The sequence below is a fragment of the Dunckerocampus dactyliophorus genome, chromosome 2 (assembly GCF_027744805.1).
Source record: "Dunckerocampus dactyliophorus isolate RoL2022-P2 chromosome 2, RoL_Ddac_1.1, whole genome shotgun sequence".
Lineage (NCBI taxonomy): Eukaryota > Metazoa > Chordata > Actinopteri > Syngnathiformes > Syngnathidae > Dunckerocampus > Dunckerocampus dactyliophorus.
Window position 1 is genome coordinate 4,238,850 of NC_072820.1, and position 16,890 is coordinate 4,255,739.

General features: G+C 41.2%; 1 protein-coding gene across 2 annotated transcripts; it reads right to left on the reverse strand.

Annotated features, from left to right (window-relative positions):
- Positions 1-667: 667 nt before the first annotated feature.
- Positions 668-12,084, reverse strand: LOC129177131 (caspase-8-like). 2 transcript variants are annotated; one of them, XM_054767923.1, is made up of 6 exons: positions 11,938-12,084; positions 6,765-7,102; positions 5,293-5,306; positions 2,063-2,168; positions 1,437-1,977; positions 668-1,368 (listed from the first exon to the last, which is right to left on the reverse strand). In XM_054767923.1, exons 2-6 carry the CDS (start codon positions 7,093-7,095, stop codon positions 1,221-1,223), a joined length of 1,140 nt encoding a protein of 379 aa, XP_054623898.1. In that variant the 5' UTR covers positions 7,096-7,102; positions 11,938-12,084; the 3' UTR covers positions 668-1,220. The 2 variants fall into 2 exon arrangements, with proteins under 2 accessions (XP_054623898.1, XP_054623899.1); XM_054767924.1 differs by lacking the exon at positions 11,938-12,084 and adding an exon at positions 9,897-9,917.
- Between the last annotated feature and the right edge of the window lie 4,806 nt (positions 12,085-16,890).

Here is a 16,890-nt window from a genome sequence, read left to right on the forward strand (position 1 = left end):
CAAAGATATTGAGTTTGTATGTTATCATATTCACTGTGTGCCCTTCAAGCATCATACCGTGATGAACAACTTCTAGGTCACGTGGTTGTAATTTAGCAATTGTATTAATCACCTTCTAAAGACAGCAGTGTCCAAAGTGCGGTGCAGGGGCCTTTTGAAGCCCACGGCACATTCTAAAAATACAATATAAAACAAGAAAATTAAAAACGAAATATAAGAACAGCAAAAATGGGAAAATCAGCTATAATTTTACAAGAGAAAATTCACAATATTGAATGAAAAAAATTGTAATCTCACGATAAACAATATAATGTTATGGGGAAAAAATTTGAGTCATTTTAGTAGGTAAAAGTTGAAATATTAAAGAAAGACATTACTTTTTAAAAGTCGTAATAAAACAAAACAATGAATAAAATTGTATTTTTGGAAAAATTAGGTTACTAGAAAAGTTATAATGTTACAAGAATAAAGTCCACATATTATGGGAATAAAGTTATAATTATCCATCCATCCATCCATCTTCTATGTCGCCTATCCTAATTAGGGTCGTGGGTATGCTGGAGCCTATCCCAGCTGACTTTGGGCGAGAGGCGGGGTACACCCCAGACTGGTCGCCAGCCAATCACAGGGCACATATAGACAAACAACCATTCACACTCACATTCATACCTATGGACAATTTGGAGTCTCCAATTAACCGAACATGCATGTTTTTGGAATGTGGGAGGAAACCGGAGTACCTGGAGAAAACCCTTTCATTCCTCATTTATATGCATTTCAAAGCGTTTTATTCATGTCAAACTATAAAAAAGTGTTTTGTGTTAACATTTTTGAGAGTCAACCTCTGATGACATCATCGACGGCTTCTGGATGCCATTTTGTGGACGCTAACAAAGAAGGATGTTTTGTGATAAGAATACATGAGGAAGACAGTTGGGCTCCAGCAGTGTATTAACAACAGAACAAGACGCTAACAAGAAAATTGCGTACTTTTTCAACATTAACCTAAAAACATGCTAACAGAGGTTCCACTATATGTATATATATATGTTCAATATCAAGTATAAAAAAACTTGGATTTGTTGTAATTCTAAAAATACAGATAGCGGATGATGTAAAAGACAGATAGGAGAATTGAGTACACGCATGCCCTGACTTAACTTCTCTTACTTTGGTAAGATTTGGTATTATGTAATTACGTGACTTTGGCTGACTGAATTTCAGATGTGCTGCGGTGACAACACAAGTTTCTTCCTCAGGGTGAATCGAACCTCCGGCATTTGCTTCTTTTCACCAGCTACTCGGGAGGCCTCTTGCTGGCTTACTTCGTCATTCACATGGTGGAGGATGGCGACCATGTCTTCACCCCTTAAAACAGCACACATTATGCTGTGATCACAATTAAGTGAATATTTTAAAGTGAGATTGAAACATACCTGGGACAGCCCTCCTTCAGGTGCTTACACACAGACTGGATGAACCAGCTGCCATGTTTTTTGTGCCTCATTGCTTTGCAATCCTCAACAGTTGCCACGGCAATGAGGATATCAGCTTCCTCGGGAATGAAAAGGCAATCATCCGTCTGAAGTTCAGGTAACAACACGCCACGTTGCATGAGAACGCCCTGGCAAGCCTGGATCACGAACACTTTGGGCCTGCCAGTGAGGGGTGACTGGTCACTTGCCTTGAAAGTTCTAGTCATTTGTTTAATGGGGACACTTTGGAAATCAACCCCAAGGACGACGCCCTTTGCCCCGTGACTGAGAACACAGCAAACAAAGACGTCGCCATGTTCAGGGGCGTCCCGAAGATCAGTGAATCCACTGCCGCAGAACTCCTTGGCGTTCAAATCCTGCAGCTTTGCAGCGTCGCTCAGAGAACTAAAGATCTCCAGCGTGTCTTCCATCTGTTGCTTTGTTTGGTTTTTACACATCAGCACTCGGAACCCAAGCCAGCCGAACACCTCGGCCAAACAATCTGCAGGAACGTGAACATTTCCAGTTAGACCTGACAGGCTTGATAATATCGAACGGCTGTGGATTTGAATACTTCTATAACATACTTGCATCTCTGTCGGATCCACTTCTTGTGGTGCCGTCAAAGAAATCCACGTTGTTTATTATCAAACAGATGCCAACGGGACAGTGTGTTATTTGGTACTGCTCATCCTGAGACATTAAAAACATAAAAAATGGTTTCCGCAAGGTGAGTGACACTTAAAGGGTCCCTGACATGATTCATCAACTTTGCTTATATATGTTATATACTGTTTGTAATTATGTTCTATTGTTAGATTTTTGAAAAGCGAAGGGTAAATTTTCAAAAATTAAATTTACAGTTCATGGCGCCAGTCATGACAAACTAGCTCTCGCAGTTCAGCTTGATTCCGGAAGCTCGAGTTCTGTTCTTTGCAGTGATCATTTCACTGATGACCGCTATCAAGAAGCATCTTTAGAAGAAGCATTTGGTCAGTGACATTTTTTGTTTTTCACTTGACTTTTTTGTTCCATAACTTTCAGGATCATTGAAGAACTATCTGTCTTACTGCGATACAACATCAGCAGCAATGGCACGCTGCGAGAGGCCTTGCTTGTGCAGCTCAACAATCCCACCACGTTCAAAGAGAGAAAGCTTTTTTTGAGATCAAGATCAAGAGATCACGACAGTGTGAATACCTGACAGAAAATGACATTGAACACACATTTGGCTTTTAAAGGCTGTAGTCTTAAACTTTTGGTCAGCTGATGAACAGCCTATTTCACTTTAATGCTTGTTTGCAATTAATTGCTTACTCAATTTTTTTTGTGTCACTCCCATTTCTTCTTTTTGCATTTTGAAGCTCTACAGTACTTAGAACCAACAATCAACAGTGCAAAATGTCAATTATTGCAATTTTTCAACTGGTCTTAAAATTTTGATCAGGAGTGTATATAACTATATAACTATTTCATCTCCAAATGCGTCTCACTTTTTTTCTCCTCGAAAACTATTGACACATTGCTCAAATGTTAGCTATAATCACGGTAAACATCCTCTGTCTCGTACACTGCTATGTTTGTTTACCTGAGTGATAGTACTCCGATGACGTCACTTCCGGAAATGAGACCGAACTGTGAGAGCCAGCTTGTCATGGCTGGCGCCATGAACTGCAAAATTTTTCAACTGGCCTTAAAATTTTGGTCTTCTAGACCGTGACTCGGATTCCATTCGTTCATCGATCATCTTACATGATCAGCCGTGGGAAGGTTCTCGATCTCAATCTAATCTATTAATTACAGCAGTCACTTTTATTGCAAATGTTGGTCCAAAATTGGAGGAGAGCGTCACTTTATTTTTATGCATATGCTTCACATTTGTTTATTAAAAACGCTAAAACCAATCCAATGCTTGGTCAATTTAAAGAAAAAAACAGCTTACATCTCAGCTTTCCGTTATCGTATTAAATACATACCAGCATTAGTGGGACTTCTTGTAACTCTTCAACATTTTCTTGTTAATAAAGCTTATTGTTCCGCATGTCCGATAATAACAGACAATATCGGTTCATATGAGTATGTCCGCGGTCTGGAATTACTTCCAAATTTAGTCTTCAGATTGTAAATATGCAATTGACTAGGGGAATTAGGCGTCTTCCTTTAATACTTGTAATTTAATATTATACCTCAGGAAGGATTAGTCGGAGTCCCACACAGCTCGTGTTCCCAGTGCAACAAAACAACAAGTAACCGGAGAGGTGCTAAATGAGGCTACAATTTCGCTGACTGTATTAGTTGTGTTACTTTCATACTTTCCACTTTGTTCTTATCCAGATGTTTGTGCCACACAGTTTTCCAAACTGTACAGTTGCCAGCATTATTTCATTGGATTCTTATTTGTAAATGTGTTTAAAAGACTAACGTGTCTCGATTGTTGATAGTAGTAGAACGTTATTTAGATGAAATGTTTCAAATAAGTATGGTACTTTTTCTATAACTTACATTGCATAATGTGGTATTTGTCTTATTTTGCACATTTTACTTATTTTGTGAAATGCATCACAGTCAAAGAAACATGTAATTAATGTAATGATTAATGTAATTAATACACTGAGTTGAGTAAGTCTTGAAATATGTTTTAATGTACCCCGTTGAAGGCAATAGGGATAGTCAGATAGTCTTCTATGAAGGGTCTAGGGATGTGTACATGCAAGCCAGCGGGTGGCGCTAACAACTTTTCCCCAAGCAAGACTGGGCTTTTCTTCCAGTCACTCACACAAATGACACCAGTAACCTGTACACAGACCAGCTCTAAAAGTGTGGTTCAAGGTTTCGATTTATCAAACAAACAAACAAACTGCTGCAACCACCGATTAGTCATCCGATGCTTGTTGTTGTTTCGCACACAAATTAGGCACAAATCGATATGCACCAAACACAAACAGTTAGTGGTTTGGTCCGCATCGTATCATCAAAGAGGAAAAAATGTCGATCACTGTTGTCCAAAGTCACAGATGGTGTGTGTGAATATCTTGTTTTGCCTAAAACACAAATATAATAGGTCTGCTTCCATGGATGACGAAGAAAATAAAAAAATATTCACATTTTAGAGTCTCAAACACCGCCTCTGTGTTTTGCTATGAGCTATTTCTTGAATTCAGTAATGTTTGTCATCGTCTTTACCACAATGTTGGCACTATTATGGGTTATTAAAAAAAAAAGCTAAGGCTTGTGGTGTAACTGTGTTAGTTAGCAAAGAAGTACAGAGTCAACTGCTGATGACATCATAGATGGGCGACATAAGTGACTTCCGATTCCGGTTTCCAGGTATTAAGCTAAGCAAGCTAATAGGCTGCTAACAAGGAGTTGTGATAAAGTGACAAAGTTTTGTGATAAAAAATACATAAAGAACACAGTTGGACTCATGCGGTGTATTAACACCGGAACATGCATGATACACATCAACTGGCAAAATTTTGCCTCAAATTTTCAACACGCTACCTGAGGCCTACCCAAACGAGGTTCCACTGTATTAAGAATAACATTTTTGGCTTTAGGCTTGTCTTACACTGAGGTCAATATGTTATTAATACTACAGTGTATATTTTTCAACTGACATGGCCATTAAGAATGTTAAAATTTGATGTCTAAAAACATTTGCTATACTGTTTATAATTTATAATAGTGACAGATTGACCCCGGAAGCGATGAATTCAATGTCCATACTTTTTTTGTTAAAAAAATTCAACAAATTGAAAGCCACCAGTGTCTCTGATTGCGTTGCATCGTCATGTGCTATTTGAAGATCACAACTCACCTTCTCCTCTCCATCTAAGGAAATTAAAGAAAGACAGAGTTAGGAAAACTATGAATCCTACTAGTGCTGTTATTTTACTAGTAATAATAAAACAGTATACAGTAATCCCTCATTTATCACTGTTAAACTGTGATAAATGACAGTTATAAATGATTTCTGCAATATATTAACTGGAATATTTTCGGAGTTAGAGAAGAAGTTAGAAAACCTGTTTATGATTTTCTAAATACAGGTTTTACCATTATTAGACTCCTATTATTCTTTGTTTACGTCACATTGCTCAGCCTATGGGATCACTGAAGGGGCATAACAGACATGGCAAGCTACCGGGCTAACTAGTTAGCTTCTCCAATTTACTGATTCTAAAGAAAGTGTTTCAAACGAAGTGGGGAAGGAGGACAAAGATAACGATAAATAAAAAAAACTCAACAATTTTGCCGGCCTCGATACATTGACATGTGCATGCGCATTTGATTTCTTCTTCTCTCTCGCTACCAAACAGGTCATCATTACAAGAAGGAACGTTTGTGTGGGGAAGTATTTCCCGGGCGGACCGCTCAATTGTGGCGAAATATCATCATCAACACTAACTCCACCTCCTGAAATAAACATGTTGATACGGCGGCCTGAAACACGAGCGGAATTTGGCGGGAAAACTCCTCACACGGAGCGTGAATGGAAGTTAGCTGGGTTAGCTTAGTTTAGCAGAGCATGCTAAAGCGGCTTTGTGTGTGCGACACCGTGTTGCCTTTTACCGCTTGCTAATATAAGCGAGCGTTTTACTATGCCCGCAGACGTTGTGCAGGTTTTCGGTGAAATAAGGTCCAGAGGCACTTTTAGTTTTGCTTCCAGCTCGTCTTGTCCGTCAATAAACATTCTCAATACACACAATACACTTCCGGCCTTCACAATAAGAGTGCCACATCCTGTCTAATTGTGCAAACAAAATAAGGGTGTCATGAAAAATGACACATTACAATTGGAATTGCCTTGGTGACTACCGTACGTCCTCCCTTTTTACTTGCATTATTATGCCATATATTATCGTTACATTAATTTTAAAAAATGATCTCAAAATAATGTTGATAATAATATTGTTTATCGGCAATAATTTGTAGGACAGTCATCGTCCAGCAAACTTTGTTGTCATGACAGACGTAGAGGAGAACCTTTTTTTTCCACTGGACATCAGCCATGGCATACGGCTCTTCTCTGCTGGCTCAGTAGCCAGTCTCCATGCAGTATGAACGGTAATGTCATCTAACGTCATGTCATTACTGATGTCTAGTGACCACAATACTACATATAACTTGTCTTTTCAATGTTTTTCGACTAATAATAGACCGTAGTCAACCATGAAACTGCGATCATTGATAGTTACTATTTGACAAAACGCAGTATAGCAAGGGAGCCATATTGAAACCGCGATATAGTGAGGGATCACTGTAGTGTTAACCAAGGCTGATCCGCACCTGAACACGATGCTTGAGCGGGCTTGTGCGGTGGGTGGCTGCCGATCAGTGTTAAGTTCCTCAGCTGTGGGAAAGTGGCCTTAACGTCTTCGTCTGTTTGCAGGAGACTCAGGAAAGCACGGCAGGTGTCCTCTCCCTTGTTTAGGATTTTATCCACAAGTTCCACCACATGGCCCTCTACGTCCTCTTTGCAGATACTTTTGAGGTTGTTGTACTCTCGGGCGGTCACCAGGTCGTTCGCATGAACTTTGTTGAGGATCAACCGGTAGTCGCCGCACAACGCCGTGAGGATGGATATTTTGTTGTGTTGCACCGTGTCTTTGGCTGACATGCTGGATCTGAAATTACAGACAAAAGGCAAGGGATCATTAATCGCAAACGAGTACAGCGGAATCTTGGTTGGCGTCAATCATCCAATCTGGACTCTATGGAAAAAAAATCATATAAATTCAATGAATTGGTTCCAAAAAGCCCAAAATGTGAATGTAAAGTTTTACAATTATAGCCTTATATGCAGAAAACAATTCTAAATACATACTTGAGGAATGAAAGGGATAAATGAACATTTACGGTTACGTTTACCTTCATTGAAGACTGGATTGTTTCCAAAGACACGATGTGGCAGCGAGATCAACACGAACACCACCTTCCTGTTTTGCCATGAGTTATTTCTTGAATTCGGTAGTGTTTCTCACCTCAAGTCTCTACTTGTCTTTTGATCACTGCTGACGAATGGACCCAAAACAAAGCAAAATAAAGTTGCAAGTGCCAGCATTTTGATTAACAAACACTATTGAATTCAAGAAATAACTCATAGCAAAACACAAAGGTGGCGCCACGTTGTGTCGTTATATCACAAAGCTGAGATGCAGGCAGTTTTTTCTTTAAATATATCTTACTTCTCAGCATATCTACATGGGGTGGTCTAAAAAATGTAAATATCAAAAAGGGCCCGTCCATTCTTTGCTTTGCTTTGATGGAGCAATCCTCCTGGATTGAGTCGGGGATATGATTCCATAACAGAGGAGCCTCATAACTTAGAGTCTCTACCTGCCATTGTACTTCTACAAATTTTAGGAGTGGAAAGTAAGTGTAAATTCACGGAGTGCAGTGTTGTACTGGGTTTATAGGGTTCTAGGAGCTCTTTAAGATATACTGGTGCCTGACCGTCTAGTACTATATGTAAGAAGGACAATTTTGAACTCAGTTCTAAATTTTACAGGAAACCAGTGCAGTGATGCTAATACGGGTGAAATATGGTCTCTTCTTCTGGTTCCGGTTAAGACTCGTGCGGCAGTATTTTGGACCAACTGAAGAATCTTTAAAGATTTCTTAGGGCAACCTATAAACACAGAGTTACAATAATCCAACCCGGGGGTCACAGAAGCATGAACACGTTTTTCGGCATTTGGTCGTGGCAGGAATTTTCTGATTGATTTATTTTTTGATGTTTTGTAAAGAAAAGGTGCTGTCCTTGACACTTGGGAACTAAAAGAAAGGTCCTGATCAAAGATGACACCAAGGTTTCTGAGTGGGGTGAGGGCAAGACCATCTAGGGTAGTAATATCTTTTGCAATCCTGTCTCTGACGTGTTGGGAACCAAGGACTATGATTTCAGCTTTATCTGAGTTTAATAGGAAAAAGTTTGAGGTCATCCAACTCTTGATGTCTTTAAGACACGTGTTTTCTAATCATATTGCCTAAGGGGGACATACAGGACAAGGCTAAACAATACAGGTCCTAGCATGGACCCCTGTGGGATGCCATTACTGACCTTCACATGTATGGATTCTTTAATACCAATGGATACAAACTGATACAAACTGACCTGACAAATGGGACTGAAGCCATTTTAATGCATTTCCTTTAATGCCAAAGAATTAGAATTTGGTGTTCAATTGTGTCAATTTGTCATCTTTATGCATTTACAAATGTTTTATCCAGGTAAAACCATGCAAAAAAACCTATAAAATCCTGTTTTGTGTTTAACTTTTTTGTGACTTGTGGCTTATGACATCATAGATGGGCAACGGAGCTGACTTCCATGTATTAGCACCCAACAAGGATGTTTTGTGGTAAAAAATACTTTAAGAACACAGATGGACTCACACAGTGTAATAATAACACAACAAGATGTGCGCCAAATCGTGTACTAACTGGAAAATGTACGGACAAATTTTGGTGTAAATTTTCCACGTTGACCGACGCGTACGCTAACCGAGGTTCCACTGTAGCCATCTAATGTTCTGTCGAATTTGGCTTGTTTGAGAATATACTGCATTGTTAAAAATAAGCATCACGTGACAATTCTTATGACGATTATGATGCTAAAAGTGCCTCTTTGATTGAAAGGTTATCAACCTAACCTGTGCTCCTGTAAATAAATAGTTGAAGTTTGAAATAAAACTCCAGAAAGTCTATCGGAGTTGACTTGATGAAATGTCCTCTACGATCTTCTCGGCCTTTTCAAGTGCAGGCCGGCTTAAGTCCAAAAGAACTTGACAGTTGATGACCATGGTCAAGCTGTCGGATGGAGAAGAGCTTTCTTCATGCTCCAACGACCTAGGATCCAGTAAAGTGGAGGATCCATTTAAATCCCATAGAGAACACTTGGGGATGGATGGCAAGCCAAGTTTATAAAAATGGCCATCAGTTCCAGACAGGTGATGCCCTTCGTGAAGCCATCTTCACCACTTGGAGCAATGTTCCCACTGGCCTCCTGGAAACACTCGCATCAAGCATGCCCAAACCCATTTTTGAAGTGATTAACATGAACGGTGGAGCTACTCATTACTGAGTCCTACTGAGAACATTTTTTGTTCAGGTCTGGAGAGTTTTTTGTTGTTTTTTTTGAGCGATGGTCTTAAAATTTTCATCAGCTGATAAACAGCCTATTTCAATTTAATTGTTGTTTTCAATAAATTACTTTTTGAAAGTCCCCTTCCTGCTTTTGCATATTGTAGCTCTACTTAAAACCTCATTACGATCCAAATGTGCAAAATGCAAATTCTAGCAATTTTTAACTGGTCTTAAGATTTTGATCAGGAGTGTATCCTGTATATGGCGGTCCTTGCGGCCACAGTGGTGTACATTATGGTATACAGTCTACATTATAGTCAACAGGTTCAATACCTGCTTTGTAAATATTGGATCAAAATTGGAAGAAAAGATACCAATTTTCTTGTCAGGAGAGGAAAGGAATTGTAGACAGGAATCTCAACTCCATGCTCCTCACTGACGTAACAAAAAAAGGAAATCATCGACATTTTTAATAAATGTAAAGCAAAAACATCAACTGGCTGTAACGGAATAGGAATGGAAACGATACAAAGCGTTATTAACGAGGCGTACATAGGTCATTTATCATTCCTGACTGGTAAATTCCCTAACAAAATGAAAACAGCTAAAGTAGCTCCAATCTTTAAAAATGGAGACAAACTACCGACCAGTTCCCTTATTACCGTAATTTTCAAAAATCATTGAAAAGCTATTCAACAACAGGTTGGACAAACGTATCAATAAGAATGAATTACTAGCGGACGGCCAATACGGATACAGAACTAACACTTCAACTTCCATGGCACCAACGGAACTCCCCGAGGAAGTTACCAATGCTGTAGACCGGGGGTGGCCATTACGTCGATCGCGAGCTACCGGCTGATCGCCAAGATAGTTTGGGTCGATTGCGTAAACGTCACTTTGTAGTTGTCATATGACATCAGTCAGCTGACATTAAGCTCCCCTCCTGATTCACGCTTGCTCCCCCGCGGCGTTTCAAGCTACACACGAAGATGCAACTTTCATCTTTATTATTCTGATTACGGATGAATTAACTCTGCGGTAAGATGTGTATATCTATAACAAACGTTATCTGTTCACTTGTAGCGGCTAGTTATGTAGAAAGAAAGTGTATTGGTTACTGGCTTTGGCGTCATGAACTCTACTACAGAAACCAGTGTTTTCTACACGTTGGCTTCTTAAACTATTATTTCATGATGAAATTAAAAATGTGCCCATTGGTGAAACCTTTTCAATATGTTGCCTTGACTTCGGCTGCATTGTCTGTTGCATCATCATTTTAAATACTTGTATATGGGTAATGTTTGATCGCAAATGCTAACTGGATGTCACACATGAACTGTGTGCCCTAATGAACGCTACATAGCTAATTTGGCTAGTACTCAGGTTATGTACACAACTATTTAGGAGTTATGTGGAATTATTTTTATTTCCATAATGAAGTGAATTGTGATAGCAACTACTTTGATGTGAATCACGGATATTTACAATAGAATTTCAGAGTTTACTGGTTACATTTTGTATGTGTTATATGTTTTAGAGAAAAACGTACAGTAGATCATTTTGACTTGTACTTGCATGCTGAGAAAGTGCGTGCACTCCTGATATACATGTATAACCTACATAAATACCTACTCATATTTTTTTTTAAATAAATATAGTAAATATATATACTTTCCATATTTATAGTAGTAGGTAGATCTTTGGGACTTGGTCATTTTAAAAGTAGCTCTCAGGCTAAAACAGTGTACTGTAGACTGTAGAAAGTGCGCAGCTGCAGTATTTATGGATTTGACAAAAGCCTTCGATGCAACCAACTCTTCATTTCTGGTGAGCACTTGGTCTCTACTCACTTATCATCTATTTCACCAGCTACTATGAAGTTATTACCATTCTAAAATCGGTTGTACATTGAGCATACAGTGTGTATTGCAACTGATGAGGGGTAGGATGAAATAAACTTCGCTTCTTTCTACTCCTTCTTGGACATGCGGAATGTGATGTGAATTAAACCATGACCATCACCAAATACAAGAATGAAATGAGGTTTTCCATGAGTTCTGAGCGTGTGGCTGGCTGCGTGCAGAGCAGTCAGATTGTCACCCACTTCCTTGTCAGCCTTACGACGCCCGGGTAGACGTTAAAATACCATCGTTGTCCTCATTTACGGTCGCGACATATACAAATATTGCATTTTGTTTTACGTCCTCATGTGCCGTGAATAATGAAGGCGGTTATGAAGTGTGGACAATAACAATCCAGATATGCCGTGCATGCAATGATAACAGCAAGGATGCGGAGTTAAAGCATATTATTTAGTTAACGGGAGGAAACCATGCATGCATGCAGGATCCTTTTGTGTCATTTGACTTACCTTTCACTTTCTAAACGCACGGAAATGAAGGTGCACTTGTTTGAAGTGAGCTACAAAGAAGTAAAGCAAATTGCCGTAGTGAATTCTGAAACACATAATATCTGATCCCCGCCCCTTAGGGCGTAAACCCATCCTTGGTGGTGTAGTGGTTCGTAATCGGCGCTCACAACCGGGTGGCCGGATCGATACAAATATCGATACCATCGATACCAAGGACTAGTGGCAGTATCGGAGCGATACAGCGTGATAAGGACGATATATTTGGGTTTATTTTCAGAAATGTTTTTTTTTGTGGCGTTCATGATATGGTTACATAGTTGATATCCTTAAAGTCAGAGAACAGATAGCAAATAGATTTGAATGAGAGAAGGAATTTTTTGTTTCCATATTTTACACAACAGACTTATTGTTTTATTTGACAGGGACAAACGCTGCAAACACAGAAATGACCCGAAGCCACAAACTCCATAAAACAGAGGCTCTCAACTGGTGGGTGGCGACCCAAATGTGGGTCGCGGATCAATTCTGGGTGGTTGGCAGACAGCAAGTCAAAAATGACACAAAAATGTGTAACATCCAACCAATGTTTGACTTTATTTAAAGTAAATTTGAGCAACGCTTGAGTCATCTTCCTTAAACTGGCATATGCACATTGCACAGTTATAAGTGAAATATATGATTTTGGGTTCATTTTGGTATTTAATTTGACTTTATGCCTTATTTGTATGCATGCAGTTGATCCTCATTTCCTTGACAAAATACGTATCATATCTTTAAAAAAAATGACAGGCAATTTTACACAAATCTGATACAAAATATAAACAAAAATGAAGACATGCATAAATAAATGATGATACAAATAACTTAAATACAAATGTAACAAATAATAAAAAGTAAATAAAAATCAAACTCAAGCAAGTAAAAATGCAAAAAATAGAAATGACTTCAATAAAAGCCTAAAAAATTATCTCAAAAAATCAAAAAACAACAATTCAAATAAATAAAAATAAAAAGAATTGAAATCAAAGTGTAAAACATAAAAAAGAGACTTAAATAAAAGTGTAAAACTAAAAGTAAAAAAAAAAAAAAGTGAATGTGACTTAAATAAAAGTGGGTCACGACTTAATGACATTTGGAAAACGCGGGTCCCCGGTTGAGAGCATTTGAGATCCCCTGCCATAAAGCACATGCAGCGGGACACACAGTGCTGCAAATTTAAAACGCTGCAATCACATAAACGGGGGAGTCCATACGTTTTCCACCGAGGGCCACATGCTGAAAAAATAAAGGATGCAAGGCGGCCGCTTTGATGTTTTGTAAAGAAAAAAACCTGCATTTGAAAAAGAGTATTAGTATGAACTTCCATCTTTGCTCTTTTGTTCCCCTATTTTTGCTGCTGTTTTTTACTACATTTTCAAATTCTTCAACTTTATTCTGAAATCATTTTGTAATGTTAAGATTTTATTCCCATAATATTTAGACTTTATTCTCTTAACATTCGAACGTTTTCCGCAACATAATTCTCCAAAAATGACAACTTTATCTATTGTTTTGTTTTTCATTATCGTGCGACATAAACCAAAAAAGTATTTTTTCGTTAATATTGCAACTTCATGCTACTAAAATGTAACTGAAAGCTTTTTTTCCTCATAATACGTTATTCTTGCAAGATTATGACTTTTTCTCCTTAGATTACAACTTTTTTCTCTTAATAGATTTCTCTTAATACTTTATTCTTGTAAAATTACTGCTGATTTTTCTTTTATTTCTTTTTTTTTTGTTTTCTGTGCTGCAAATGGCCCCCGAGACGCACTTTGGACACCCATGACATAACACATGCATAAGAAAAATGCTTCAAATGCAAAAACACAAACATAAACCACCAAAACAACCGCATGACAGAAGTGCTGCAGGTTAATGGAACAAAAGGAAGGTACGTTTTACGTCTTTGGTAAACACTTGATTGTAAAAATCGGTTGCTTAAGTGTTTTCGGTCACCCTTGGCGGCCTGGCTAACTTGGTGGCAGTCTGACTAACGTCTGTTTTGCTCTGTGAACCTGGAACATTTCGGTCATGCTGTTGTTTTGGGGCCTTGTGTGTTTTTGCAGCATTTTTCTTTCGAATTTGTTTTGGATTCTGCAGTATTTATTGCATTTTTATTTGCACAATTGTCCTTCATTGTGGAGAACTATTTTAAATGATTTTTTATGGATTTTATTGCTCTTAAATTGGATTATTTCTGTTATGTTATGTGTGTATTCTTGTTTTACGTGTCATTACATAGTTTGGACTGTGTTGTATTTCCAGTGACGCTACTGCAGGAACATTTGTATGCTGGATTTGATGGATTTTTGTGTTTGAACATTGGATTATTAGTCCATGGAAAGTCAATAAAGCTGCAAATATGATGAACTCAGATATACTGATCATTTGGAGGTCCTTGATTGGTTTCACTGCCTGCAAACAAGCAACATCTCAGAGAGCAAAGTAGTGTCTTTCTTTAAGCTCAGCGTCCCCATATGCAACATTTGAAACATTAGCCACTGCAATGGATGCATTTAGTGTGGAAAAAGTCAACCCAGCAGGCGCTTTCTTGGGTTCCACATCGGTGACCTCTGACTGTTCCCTACGAACGTGGTGTACAGTGCTACATTGTTACGTTCCCAGAGGGGGTTAGGACCCCAGATGCAGAGGCGGAGAGCTTGGAGTACAATCGAGTCTTTTATTGGCACAGCGTGGCAAAAATTTAAGAACAAAAAGCGATGGTGTAGCATAAAACAGGAAATGATAGAGACACCATGGAAAAACCTAATCTAACTAGGAACAGCTGGAGAACAAGAGAAAGGCTGGGCTGAGCTTAGGGCGATATTACCCAAAGTAGGAAAAGGCGGTCCAATGCTAGAAGGCAAGTCCACATGCGTGTAGCGAGTTGGAGTTCGGACAAAGAACCAGCGTCCTCCGGCTGTAGGCAGTCAGTTTAAGTAGAGGGAGCAATTAGCCACAGGTGTGCCCAGCCTTCCCGTCTCCAGCCTGCTCTTGAGTGACTGCAACACAAAGAGGAAACAGGCCAGGAGAAGGCAGAAGTAGCAAATACCATAAGTAGGCCCTGAAGGCCAGGAGCGAACGTGACAGTACCCCCCCCTTAATGGGCGCCACCCGGCGGCTTACCTGGCTTCTCCGGAAACCGTTTGTAAAAGTCCGAAAGAAGGGTGGGATCGAGAATAAGTGACCGGGAAATCCATGAGCGGTCCTCGGGGCCGTACCCCTCCCAGTCCACCAAATACTGGAAACCCCTGCCCCTTCTTCTCACGTCCAAAATGGCCTGGACTGCGAATGCAGGGTGACCGTCAACTAGCCTGGGAGGAGGAGGAGGCACCTCCGGAGGGCTGAGCTTGCAGGAGGTGACGGGTTTGAGGAGGGAAACATGGAAAACTGGGTGTATCCGGAGGGATTCAGGCAGCTGGAGCTGAACAGCGGAGGGGTTCAGGACACGTTCCACGGAATAAGGGCCAATGAACCTAGGTTGGAGTTTCTTGGAGACAGAATGAAGGGGTAGGTCGCGGGAAGATAACCACACCCTTTGTCCCGTCTTGTACTGAGGGGCCACCGCGCGGTGGCGGTTGGCGAGACGCTGATTGCGCTCCGATGTCCGGGCCAGAGCCGCCCGAGTGTTGCGCCAAGCCCGGCGGGCGCGGCGCAGGTGGGCCGCCACCGAGGGAACTGCCACCTCGGACTCGAGGGAAGGAAAAGCCGGGGGTTGGTACCCATAGGCGACGTGGAACGAGGAGAGGCCAGAAGCGGAACTGACGAGGGTGTTGCGTGCATACTCGATCCAAGGTAGGTTGAAGGACCAGGAGGCGGGCTGTTGGTGGCAAACGCAGCGGATGGCCGCCTCCAGGTCCTGGTTGGCTCGTTCGGTCTGGCCGTTGGTCTGGGGGTGATACCCTGAGGACAGGCTGGGTGAGGCTCCGAGGCATTTGCAGAAGGCCTTCCAGACAGCTGATGTGAATTGTGGGCCCCTGTCCGAGACCAAGTCCAGGGGGATCCCGTGGAGTCGGAAGGTGTTGGAGACAAGTAGGTCTGCCGTCTCGAGAGCTGAGGGAAGCTTGGGAAGTGCGATAAAGTGAGCCATCTTCGAGAAACGGTCGACTATGGTGAGAATAGTTGTGTTGCCATTGGAAGGTGGTAGTCCAGTAACAAAGTCCAGTGCTATGTGGGACCATGGGCGGGAGGGAATGGGTAGCTGGCGCAGGAGCCCTGCTGGAGCCTGGTGAGTGGGCTTGTTGCGCGCGCAGATCGGGCAGGTGGCCACGAACCTCTGGACGTCCGCTCGGAAAGAAGGCCACCAGAACCGCTGTGACAGGAGGAAAGCGGTGCGGGAAACTCCGGGATGGCACGCCACTTTGGACTCATGCGCCCACTGAAGAACCTCAGAACGGAGTTCCGGGACCACAAACAGCCGGCTCGCCGGACAGCCCTCCGGGACAGAGTTCTCCTTAACTGCGTCGGCCACCCGCCTCTCGATATCCCATTGCAGGGCACCCAGGATCCGGGACTGGGGAATGATGAACTCCTTACGGGCCTCCTCCGGGACGGGTGAGTGTAGTCGGGATAGGGCGTCCGCCTTGCTGTTCTGGGAACCCGGGCGGTAGGTCAGGGAGAAGTTGAACCGGGTGAGGAACAGGGCCCAACGTGCTTGTCGAGGGTTGAGGCGTTGGGCAGAGCGGAGGTATGACAGGTTCTTGTGACCTGTGTGAATGATGAACGGCTGTTCCGAGCCCTCCAGCCAGTGCCTCCACTCTTGCAGCGCTAGGATGACGGCCAATAACTCTCTATTCCCAATATCATAATTCCGTTCGGCAGCAGTCAGGCGGCGAGAGAAGAAGGCACAGGGGTGCAATTTCTGGTCGTTGTTAGAGCGTTGGGAGAGGACGGCCCCTACGCCTGTATTGG